This window comes from Aquarana catesbeiana, linkage group LG02 (assembly GCF_042186555.1).
Source record: "Aquarana catesbeiana isolate 2022-GZ linkage group LG02, ASM4218655v1, whole genome shotgun sequence".
NCBI classification, from domain to species: Eukaryota; Metazoa; Chordata; class Amphibia; order Anura; family Ranidae; genus Aquarana; species Aquarana catesbeiana.
The window spans coordinates 502598677-502611090 of record NC_133325.1 but is presented as its reverse complement, the minus strand read 5'-3'; the positions used below and the strand labels follow the sequence as shown (position 1 = coordinate 502611090).

Here is a 12414-nt window from a genome sequence, read left to right as displayed (position 1 = left end):
GTATTTACATATATGTGTGTGTATACTGTATATATTGTATATTGTGTGTTTATCTGTTATTTAAAGCTAAAAATGTTGTAGCACAAAATAAAATAATTACACAAAGATTTAGTATATTTGATGATAGAAGCAATTTGGATTTCAGTACAAGATGAAACCTTTAAATCAAATAGGAAATTCAGCCACATTTAAAAGCATTACTGACACTACCTCATCCTCAGTCTTCATCAGTCTGTACCTCCTGATGTGTCCATGCCCTCTTCTCATTATATGGATTCTGGCCCTGCACTGACATCAATCAGAGAGCCAGCAACATAACTGCATGCAGAGTGGTTTCAACTGAAATTGGTCCTCACAACTGAAATTAGTGAGGAAAAAGATCAGAAGAAGAAGGACTGCAGAATAAGATAAGACATCAGCACTCTGCTCTGTGCTTGCTAGATCCAGGGGAGAGATCTCACACAATCTTAATTGAATGGTGTATGGGGGATTAACATTGACTTTAAATCATCAGCATGTGAACCAAAAATACATGTACATACAATTGAAGAAACCTTCATAAATTAATCAGAGTTATGTATAAAATGCATATACAGTATCTCACAAAAGTGAGTACACCCCTCACATTTTTGTAAATATTTTATTATATCTTTACAACACTAAAGTAATGACACTTTGCTACAATGTAAAGTAGTGAGTGTACAGCTTGTATAACAGTGTAAATTTGCTTTCCCCTCAAAATACCACAACACACAGCTATTAATGTCTAAACCGCTGGCAACAAAAGTGAGTACACCCCTATGTGAAAATGTCCAAATTGGGCCCAATTAGCTATTTTCCCTCCCCGGGTCACGTGACTCATTAGTGTTACAAGGTCTCAGGTGTGAATGGGGAGCAGGTGTGTTAAATTTGGTGTTATCACTCTCACTCTCGCATACTGGTCACTGGAAGTTCAACATGGCAACTCATGGCAAATAACTCTCTGAGGATCTGAAAAAAAGAATTGTTGCTCTACATAAAGATGGCCAAGGCTATAAGAAGATTGCCAAGACCCTAGAACTGAGCTGCAGCACGGTGGCCAAGACCATACAGCGGTTTAATAGTTCCACTTAGAACAGGCCTCACCATGGTCGGCCAAAGAAGTTGAGTGCAGGTGGTCAGCATCATATCCATAGGTTGTCTTTGGGAAATAGACATATGACCAGGGCTTTTTTTCAGGGGGAACTTGGTGTTTTTTTTTTTTTTTAAGTCAGCAGCTACAAACACTGTAGCTGCTGACTTTTAATAAGGACACTTACCTGTCCAGCGAGCCCACGATGTCGACCCGCGATAGTGACCCTTGCGGCTTCACTACCCGTTTCCTACTGCGCATTCACGCGAGCCGCGTGGCGCTTTGTGAATGGCCCCGTTGTTTCCTGGGACACACATGTCCCAGAAGACAACGGAGCTGCTTGCCAAGGAGGAGGAATTGAAGAAACAGCGCCGCGGATTAGGAAGAGGCAGATTAGGAAGAATGCCTAGCAACAGGGGTTTCTGGTGAGTAAAAAAAATTTTTTTTTCAAATTTTTTTTTATATTTTTTTAAAGAATGTTAATGTCATTTTTTTTCTAGGGTGGCCCTCCACTTTAAGACCCTCCTACTGTTCATGAAATTTGATTGACCACACCCACTATATGATATGATTTGGAGGGTGTGTGTAGGGGAGCGGTTTTGGGGGGTCATGGTTGAGTTCCAGCACCTATTGTTTGAGAAAAAAAGCCCTGCATATGAGTGCTGCCAGCATTGCTGCAGAGGTTGAAGGGGTGGGGGGGGGGGGGGGGTCAGCCTGTCAGTGCTCAGACCATATGCCACACACTGCATCAAATTGGCCTGCATGGCTGTCATCCCAGAAGGAAGCCTCTTCTAAAGATGATGCACAAGAAAGCCTGCAAACAGTTTGCTGAAGACAAGCAGACTAAGGACATGGATTACTGGAACCATGTCCTGTGGTCTGATTAGACCAAGATAAACTTATTTGGTTCAGATGGTTTCAAGCATGTGTACCAGGTGAGGAATGCAAAGACAAGTGTGTCTTGCCTACAGTCAAGCATGGTGGTGGGAGTATCATGGTCTGGGGCTGCATGAGTGCAGCCGACACTGGAAAGCTACAGTTCATTGAGGGAACCATGAATGCCAACATGTACTGTGATATACTGAAGCAGAGCATGATCCCCTTCCTTCGGAGACTGGGCCGCAGGGCAGTATTTCAACATTATAATGACCCCAAACACACCTCCAAGATGACCACTGCCTTGCTAAAGAAGCTGAGGGTAAAGGTGATGGACTGACCAAGCATGCCTTCAGACTTAAACCCTATTGAGCATCTGTGGGGCATCCTTAAACGGAAGGTGGAAGGGTGCAAGGTCTCTAGCATCCACCAGCTCTGTGATGTTGTCATGGAGGAGTGGAAGAGGACTCCAGTGGCAACCTGTGAAGCTCTGGTGAACTCCATGCCCAAGAAGGTCAAGGCAAGGCTGGAAATGGTGGCCACACAAGAATATTGATACTTTGGGCCCAATTTGGACATTTTCACTTAGGGGTGTACTCACTTTTGTTGCCAGTGGTTTAGATATTAATGGCTGTGTGTTATTTTGTTGGGACAGCAAATTTACACTGTTATACAAGCTGTACACACTACTTTACATTGTAGCAAAGTGTCATTTCTTCAGTGTTGTCACATGAAAAGATATAATAAACCATTTAGAAAAAATGTAAGGGGTGTACTCACTTTTGTGAGATACTGTAAATACTTTAGAATGTAAGCTCCACAAGCAGGGCCCTCCCATCCCTTCTGTTTTGAACTGTATTGTAATTGTGCTGTCGTCCCCCCCCCCCCCACACACACACACACACACACACACATTGTAAAGCATAGCGCAAACTGTTGGCGCTATAGAAATCGTGTATAATAATAATATATCTATACAGATATACAGAATCTCACAAAAGTGAGTACACCCCTCACATTTGTAAATATTTTATTCTATGTTTTCATGTGACAACACTGAATAAATGACACTTTGCTACAATGTAAAGTAGTGAGTGTACAGCTTGTATAACAGTGTAAATTTCCCCTCACACAGCCATTAATATAAATAAGCATTTCCAGTGTAAACTAAAGTAAATAGTAGCGCTAAACTGTATAAATAAATAAACCTAGTGACAGGTGATAGTGATAAACACTAATACATAAACAACTAATAATAAAGTTTGTGCAAATAGTCCATAAATGAGACTGGATTGTCTCAAACAAGAAAAGCTGAATATATCCTGATGCGGGAACTTTCACCACACCGCGCGCACTCAGTGTTTCCACTCCCCTTTGGTTAAAAAACTCACCAAATGACGATGCCTTGCACTCTCATGCACAGCAAAACAGCATCAACCCTTACAGGGTTTATTCTATTAAAACAGCTTCAAACATTGCACCAGTGGTAGCTGGTGCTCAAAATTTTTGGGGGGGCGCAAACAAACTGAAAAATTCTGGGTTTATTTATTGATACTGTTTAGCATTACTATTTACTTTAATTTACACTATAAGTGCTTATTTAAATTTATTTCATTTAAAGTAGCAGCTGTTGCACATTTAGGTTACTTTTGGCGCAGTGGTGGTACTTGAAGAATGGGTGTACGGATCTTTTTGGACCAGTTTTGTTGTACATAGCCATTAATGTCTGAACCTAGTGGCAGCTGGTGCTCAAATTTTTTTTTTTTTTTTGGGGGGGGGGGGGGGGCGCGCTAACAAACTGAAAAATTCAGAAAAAAAGTGCAGCCTCACTTTGCCCATCAAATGCAGCCACTGTGCCCATCAATTGCAGCCACTGTGCCCATTAAACGCAGCCACTGTGCCCATCAAACGCAGCCACTGTGCCATCAAACGCAGCCACTGTGCCATCAAATGCAGCCACTGTGCCCATCAATTTCAGCCACTGTGCCCATCAAATGCAGCCACTGTGCCCATCAAATGAAGCCACTGTGCCCATCAATTGCAGCCACTGTGCCCATCAATTTCAGCCACTGTGCCCATCAAATGCAGCCACTGTGCCCATCAAATGAAGCCACTCTGCCCATCAACTGCAGCCACTGTGCCCATCAAACGCAGCCACTGTGCCCATCAATTGCAGCCACTGTACCCATTAAACGCAGCCACTGTGCCCATCAAATGCAGCCACTGTGCCATCAAACGCAGCCACTATGTCATCAAATTCAGCCACTGTGCCCATCAATTGCAGCCACTGTGCCCATCAAGCGCAGCCACTGTGCCCATCAAATGCTGCCACTGTGTCATCAAATGCTGCCAAGGTGCCCATTAAATGCTGCCACTTTGCCTCATCAAATGCTGCCACTGTGCCCATCAAATTCTTGATGCCACTGTGCCCCATCAAATGCTGCCACTGTGCCCATCAAATGTCGCCACTGTACCTATCAAAAGTTACCACTGTGACCCCCCCGCCCGCTCACCATCTGCCCGGCACTTACCCTATCTCAGTGGGGCAGCGGGGGACGACGGCGACCTGTCCTCCATGCATCTCTTCCCCTCCTCTCATCCTGATAGGCGTTCAATCACAGCACGTGTCGTTTCAGCCAATCAGGTGACGAGTAACACACCTGTGCTTCCTGATTGGCATAAAGGCGGTTCAGTGTTAGAAAAGGGAATATTCATTCCCTTTTCTAACACACCTGGGTGAACTGTGAGCGCAATGCTTTGCGTTCCGAGTTCACCTTTTTTGAAGCCTATTAGAGCCTATGGCTCTAATCAAATGCTTCAAAAATACACCCCCACTGCTGGATTTCAGGCGCCCGGTGTTCGAAAAGGGGACGGACGCCAGAATAGGGGGTGGCGGTGGTCAGCATGGAGTCTTAACCTATCATTAGCCTGTCACAAAGCTTCCCCTGGACTTGTGCCCAAGTGGAACGAAGACCACAGAGATGCTTCTCTAATGCAGGAATACTCTGCAGAACAAATGAGTCAGGCAACATGGAAGGTTGGAAACAACAGTTCGCCATAAACAGGAACAATTGGGAAGCAGAATTCAAGGCACTATTGTGAGAAAACTCCACCCACGGTAAGAGGTCTGACCAGTTGTTATGATGGTCAGAAATATAGCAACGCAGGAATTGCTCCAAGGACTGATTGGCTTGTTCTGCAGCTTCATTAAACTGCGGGTGATACTCAGAGGAAAAAGCAAGCTGAATTCCCAACTGTGCACAAAAGGCTCGCCAGAAGCAGGACACAAACAACTACCCCTGTCTGAGACAATCACCTTAGGTAGCCTATGCAAGCGAAAGATCTGCCGAGCAAAAATGGAAGCCAGTTCCTTAGAAGTGGGCAGCTTCTTAAGTGGAATACAATGAGACATTTTCGAGAACTGGTCAACCGCCATAAGGACAATATACAGGAGGCTTCAGCAAGCGCTCCTTAAAAGAGAGTCTTTCTCTGAGTCTGGAGCCAATGAGGATGGCAAACGTGATCAACTTCTCCAGCTCAGTGGGTATATTTCGGGCTGCTATCTCATCCTTGATGGTATCTGACAGACCATGAGAAAAAGCAGCCATGAGGGCCTCATTGTTCCAAGCAACCTCTGCTGCCAGAGTACGGAATTCAATGGCGTAATCGGTAACAGTTCTCATATTCTATTTGATGGACATGAGGCACTTGGCAACAGAAGTGGAGCATGCGGGAGCGTCAAATACCCTTTTAAAGGAAGCCACAAACTCAGGGTAACTCAAGACAACAGGTTTTTGTGTCTACCATAGAGGGTTTACCCAGGCCAAGGCTCTCTCAGAAAGCAAAGATATCATGAAACCTACTTTGCTTCTGTCCATGGGAAACACTTGGGGCAGCATCTCAAAGTATATCTCAACCTGGTTGAGAAACCATCTGCATTGGACTGGATCGCCCCCAAATCAATGGGGAAGCGGAGCGAAACCAGACATACCTTTTATAGAAGTAATACATGAGGCGGGTGCCTGCACAGAGACTGGAGCAGCAGCAGGGACGGCCTGCAACACAGGTTGTACCGGAGCAGCCACAGTGGGAGATTCTAGGTGATCCATGCGACTCAGGAGCATATGTAATGCCATGGCAAACTGATCCATGCGGTGATCCTGCTCATCTGGAAAAAATATTACCGACAAGTGGATTGACTGCATCTTCTGAATTCATGGCCTTCGCCTACTGTCAGAAACCTGTCATAGCTTACTTGAGACACCAGGGAGGCACCAGCTCCAGACCCCTTCTAGAATTATCCAAGGAGATCCTGGACTGGACCGAGGGGAAAGTTCTCTCCATATCAGCTGTCCACATAAAGGGGACAAACAACACCGAGGCAGACTTCCTCAGCCATCAGCAGATATGGCAGGGGGAATAGGAACTGAACCCCAAGGTATTTCAAACCCTGGTGCAGCGCTTCGGAAATCCGGAAATAGATCTGTTCACCAACGGCAGAACAGGAAGGTAAAGAGATATTTCTCGATTTCCTTCTGAGTCAGAAGGCTTAGATGCCCTGACTCAGACCTGGTGGTGCGGGTTGGCATACGCTTTCCCACCCCTAACACTGATTCCGCGGGTCCTTCAGAGGTTCAACCAGTCCCCAGGCCAGCTCCTCCTGATAGCGCCTTGGTGGCTAAAGAGAGCTTAGTTCGCAAACTTAAGATCCATGGCAGTGGCAAAGCCATGGAAGCTTCCGAACAGGCCGGATCTTCTCAGGCAGGGGCCAGTACTACACCCAAGGCCGGAATTTTTCAAGCTGATGGCCTGGCTAGTGAGCACCAGATCCTAAAATGTAAGGGCTGCACAGTGTGATAAGTACCCTCCTTCTGAGCAGAAAACCAGTGACTAAAAAAATGTACTCAAAAATTTGGAAGACTTTCTGTTCTTGGGGCATAGAAAAACAGATGATCTCCACCACTGTTCCAGTTATCCTGGAGTTTCTCCAGGATGGAGTAGACAAGGGCCTACCGGTTAGCACCCTTCGGGTACAGATAGCAGCCTTCTCAGTCTATCTTGATACAAGACTGGCAAAGGAAGACCTCATTGAACGATTCTTGGTGGCCAAGGAAAGAGTTTCTCCGGTCTCCAAAGGTAGTTTCCCACCATGGGACTTGACAAGGGTATTAGAGGCGTTATCTAAACACCCATTTGAACCTGTAGAGGAGGTTCCCTTTAAGTTTCTATCCTTAAAATATAATTTCTGTTAGCAATTACCACGGCCAGGAGGGTTGGGGATTTACAAGGGCTGTCCATGAAGGAACCCCTCCTATTGATAAAGCCAGATAGAGTCACCCATAGGCCAGACCCTTTGTATCTACCAAAGGTAGCATCCTTATTTCATAGGACATTGACATTGCCTTCTTTGCCGTCTTTTTGTGATAAACCAAAAAATGAGAAACAAAATACATTTTATTGCCTGGATGTAAGAAGGTATCTCCTTACCTATTTACAGAGAACAGAAGAGTTTAGGAGATCCAATCACCTACTAATTTTGTACATTAGGCCAAGAAATGGACTTCAGGCTTCTAAAGCCTCAGTTTTGAGATAGATCAGGAATGCCATCTCCCTGGCTTATGAGAGTTCTGGAGTCCCAGCACCAGAAAAGGTTAAGGCCCATTCAACCAGGTCACTAGCAACTTCATGGGCTAAAAAAGCAGGGGCCTCCTGGGAACAAATCCGCAGTGCTGCCAATTAGAGGAAGTTTTGTAGTCATTAATAAAATACAAAATTTCCTGTGAATGGCTAAGCAGCGCTCAGCCCGACTCTACGGGGTGGGAGGTCACCATTCCGCTGCTGAAATGAGGTAATATTGAGAACTGAAATAAAAAATTTCCACATGTGAAGGCAAAATGTTAACTACCCCAGTAAATTTTTTTTGCAAAATGCAAACAGCTTGACAAATTTTATCATTTTCTTGAAAAAAGTTTTCAATTTACACCAATCTTTTATGATGTCCCTTCAAAAAATTAATTAAAATGAACGATTACTATTTTCTTGAAGGGGCTTGAAGGGGCCACCTAATACTGCTTTTGGGTGTCGATAAATCTTATGTATAGTGAGAGCCAAACAGCACAACATGCTATATATCTCTGTCAATTACTGTGCCTATACAGCTATGTGAATAAAATGCTTGCCTCAGAATTACTAATGTTAAATGGTTTAGTGTGGCTAATTTAATCATGGCAATTAGGCTGCTCACATTGCAAGGCAATTTTGCCTTGGCTTAACCACTTCAGCCCTGGAAGGATTCACCCCCTCAATGACCAGGCCATTTTTTGCAATATGGCACTGCTTCGCTTTAACTGACAATTGCACGGTCGTGCGACGTTGTACCCAAACAAAATTGATGTCTTTTTTCCCCACAAATAGAGCTTTCTTTTGGTGGTATTTGATCACCTCTGCAGTTTTTATTTTTTGCGCTAAAAAAACAAAAAAAGACAGACAATTTTGAAAAAAAAACAACAATATTTTTTACTTTTTGCCATAATAAATAAATCACACTAAGCGTATGTTGATTGGTTTGCGCAAAAGTTATAGCGTCTAAAAAATAGGAGATAGATGTATGGCATTTTTATTATTATTATTATTTTTTTACCAGTAATGACAGTGATCAGCGATTTTTAGCGGGACTGCGACATTGCGGCAGACAGATTAGACACTTTTGACACTTTTTTGGGACCAGTGACATTTATACAGCGATCAGTGCTATAAAAATGCACTGATTACTGTATAAATGACACTGGCAGGGAAGGGGTTAACACTGGGGGGCAATCAAGAAGTTAAGTGTGTCCTAGGGAGGTGCTTTCTAACTGTGGTGGGAGGGGACTGACTGGGAGTACAGCGAGATTGCTGTTCCTAATCACTAGGAACAGACAATCACACTGTACTCCCCCCGACGGAACGGGGATCTGCTTTGTTTACATTGGCAGATCCCCATTCTGCCTATCTGTAGAGCGATCGCGGGTGACCGGCGGATATTGCCCGCTGTACCTATAAAACGAAGCGCCATATCGGTACGGCCATTGGCGCAATAGAGCTGCCCTGCCGCAGTATAACTGCGGCGGCTGGTCGGCAAGTGGTTAAAAAGTAACTCCACTTTTGTTGACAAAAAATATTCCCCTCTGGGTGATCTATGTGTTTTTGTCTGTGTCCATGTAGAAAGTGCATCTAATGGGAGTGGTTTCATAATTATCAATCAGCTGCTGCACCTGCAGGGCTCTAATGAGGAAAATTGCTGGGTTTGCATTCCTGTAGACATGATTTCCTATTGGGAGTATCTCACTCAGGGGATGCCAAAAATATGATCTGTATCTTGGTGCAGACTTCTAATAAAATCAGTGAGCCAATCACGCAAGCAGGAAAATATGTTTCTGGGGGGTGTTCTGTACACATTCTGTGTTCAGAACACCTCCAGGTAGCCATATTGCATTGCATTTTACAGAAAATTATAGAGCTGCAGATTGAAAAGGAAAAGTAATTTTTGATAATGTTCAATTACGATATGACTTGAGTTACAATTGTATATTCTATAATATTATTATTATTTTTTTATTTGCTATTTTTTTCCTTGCACTTGACTGGGTATTCTTTGCAATCTAAATTCCCTTGCAAAATGAATATGTCCTTGCAAAGTGAACATTCTTTTTACTAGGGTTGTCCCAACACCGATACTAGTATCAGTATCGCAACTGATACCAAGCATACTTGTACTCGCACAAATCCTCCTGATGCCTGATCCGATACCTGGGAGAGATTAGGCAACCCAGTGCAACTGGAAGAAAGCAGGCGGAACAACAGAAGAGACGCTCCGTGTCGACGTCAGCAATTGGACATCTCGACGCCCATCTTGGTACACTCTGCACTCGGCCGCAGTAAGCCAGCAGTGGACATCTTTTTACACCCAGCCCATATAGCCATGGGCTGGGTGTAGCAAGATGGCTGTTGCTGGTTTTATGCGGCCGAGTGCAAGGAGTACCAAGATGGGTGTTGCAGGCAGCCTTGCCTCTTATGGCATTTCAGTGCCCGCCCATCAATGCCCATAAATGCCACCTATCAGTATCCAATTCCCATAAGTGCCGCCTATCATTGCCAGCCATTAGTGCCAGCCACCTGTCAGTGCCATCAGTGCCAGCCACTTGTCAGTGCCATCAGTGCCAGCCACCTATCAGTGCCAGCCATCTATTAGTGCCAGCCACCTGTCACTGCCATCAGTGCCAGCCACCTGTCAGTGCCACCTATCAGTGCCAGCCATCTATCAGTGCCATCTATCAGTGCCAGCCATCTATCAGTGCCATCAACCTGTCAGTGCCATGCACCTGTCAGTGCCAGCCATCTGTCAGTGCCAGCAACCTGTCAGTGCCAGCTGTCTGTCAGTGCCAGCCACCTGTGCCAGCCATCTGTCAGTGCCAGCCATCTGTGCCAGCCATCTGTCAGTGTCCATCAGTCCTTGCCAGCCATCTGTCAGTGTCAGCCATCTGTCAGTGTCCATCAGTCAGTGTCCATCAGTCAGTGCCAGCTATTAGTCAGTGCCAGCCTTCAGTCAGTGCTGCTGCATATCAGTGCCCATCAGTACCACCTAATCCTATCAGTGCTCATCAGTGCTGCATATCAGTGGCACCTAATCTGTATTGTGCTTTGAAAATTGTCACACGACATTTAAAAAAAATGATTGGTAATCGATATTGGTGAGTACTTGAAAAAAGTATCGGTACTTGTACTCGGTCTTAAAAAAGTGATATCGAGACAACCCTACTATTTACCTTAAAGTGATTGTAATGGCAGAAGGTTTTTTTATCATAATGCATTCTATGCATTAAGCTAAAAAGCCTTCTGTGTGCAGAAGCTGCCCCAGCACCCCCTAAAACTTACCTGAGCCCCATCTCTGTCCAGCGATGTCCACAAGTCCCTTGGCCATCCGGGACTCTCCCTCCTGATTGGCTGAGACACAGCAGTGGCGTCATTGGCTCCCGCTGCTGTCAATCAAAGTCAGTTAGCCAATCAGGAGAGAGAGGGGTAGGCTGAGCTGGGGCTCCATGTCTGAATGGACACATGGAGCTGTGACTCTACTCGGGTGCCCCTATAGCAAGCTGCTTGCTGTGAGGGCACTCGACAGGAGGGAGGGGCCAGGAGAGCCAAAGAGGAACCCAAAAAGAGTAGGATCTGGTTGCCCTGTGCAAAACCACTGCACAGAGCACGTAAGTGTAACATGTTTATTATTTTTATAGAAAAAAAAACAAGACATTACAATCACTTTAAGTAAATGAACCCCATTGGGCTCAGTTGACAAAGTACTGTACATTAACAAAAATATTACATTTCTAATTAAGCTTATTTTTCTTTTAAGTCCATCTACAACCTTAAGAAAGTCTGCCGCCAAGGTCAAGATGATCGAATTCCCCTGCTATCCCCAGAAGAAGTGGTAAACCGGATATTCCAGTTGGTGGATGAGAATGGAGATGGTATATTATTCCTACATTGTAACTTATATGGCAGTCTACATACAATAAGACAAAAAGACAGTATAGCTCAGGAGTTAACAAATCAGTTCAGAATTCAGAAGCCAGGAAATTTATTTTGGGAGTCGATAGGCAGGGACTGACAGCCAAACCTTATTTATTGCCTTTACTGTCTCCATTGGAGAAATATCCCTTCCCTTCCTCTCCCAGACACACAAAACAAGGTTAGAGAAGAAGAAGTTGTCCCTGAAATAGATGTAACCACTGTAGGATTTTCACTCACTTTCTGTTGCCAGTGTTAATGCTTTTTATTTATCATTTCCTAATCCAGTGACTATGGTCAATAGAGCAATTAGTGATAGGGAATAACTCCAACTTGCAAGAAGACAGAAATAAAACCAGATACATTTTTAGGAAAAAAAAATACTTTAGGGATTTGAAGAGTAGTGTTTCCCTACACAACCAGATGTTTTCAGCGATTTGCTATTTGTTTATTGGCTCTTATAGACAACAGCCCTTTTTTATACAAGTATTGATACATCTACTTTAAATTTGTTAAAAAGACCTCTATTGCTTCCAGGAGCCCATAAGAGACCCCTGCAAATCAATATAAGTGGCGCTAATAGCAGTGATGACACTAACCAGTGTTCAAACAATGTTAAACCCTATATGCTAGAATAATCTAGTGCAATACGTGTTAATAAAATGTACCATACATAAAATTATATAACGTAATACTGCATAATTGTGATATACTATACACAAAACAATTTAAATCGCAAATTGTATAAAATATATATAGTCCATAAAAAGTCCATAGAGAGAACACTGTGAAGAAAGTGTGCGATTTCTGAAAACAGTCCACCAATTCACTCAGTGCCAGTGCTTCCTCTCCCCTTGAACTCAACACTCACCGACTCAATATGC

General features: G+C 44.1%; 1 protein-coding gene across 1 annotated transcript in view; it reads left to right on the top strand.

Annotated features, from left to right (window-relative positions):
* GUCA1B (guanylate cyclase activator 1B) overlaps positions 1-12414 on the top strand; it is a 74772-nt gene that overhangs the window by 57082 nt on the left and 5276 nt on the right. Inside the window, exon 3 of the mRNA XM_073615751.1 lies at positions 11376-11490. Within this exon, the coding sequence (XP_073471852.1) occupies positions 11376-11490 (115 nt within the window). The remainder of the gene's footprint in view (positions 1-11375; positions 11491-12414) is intronic.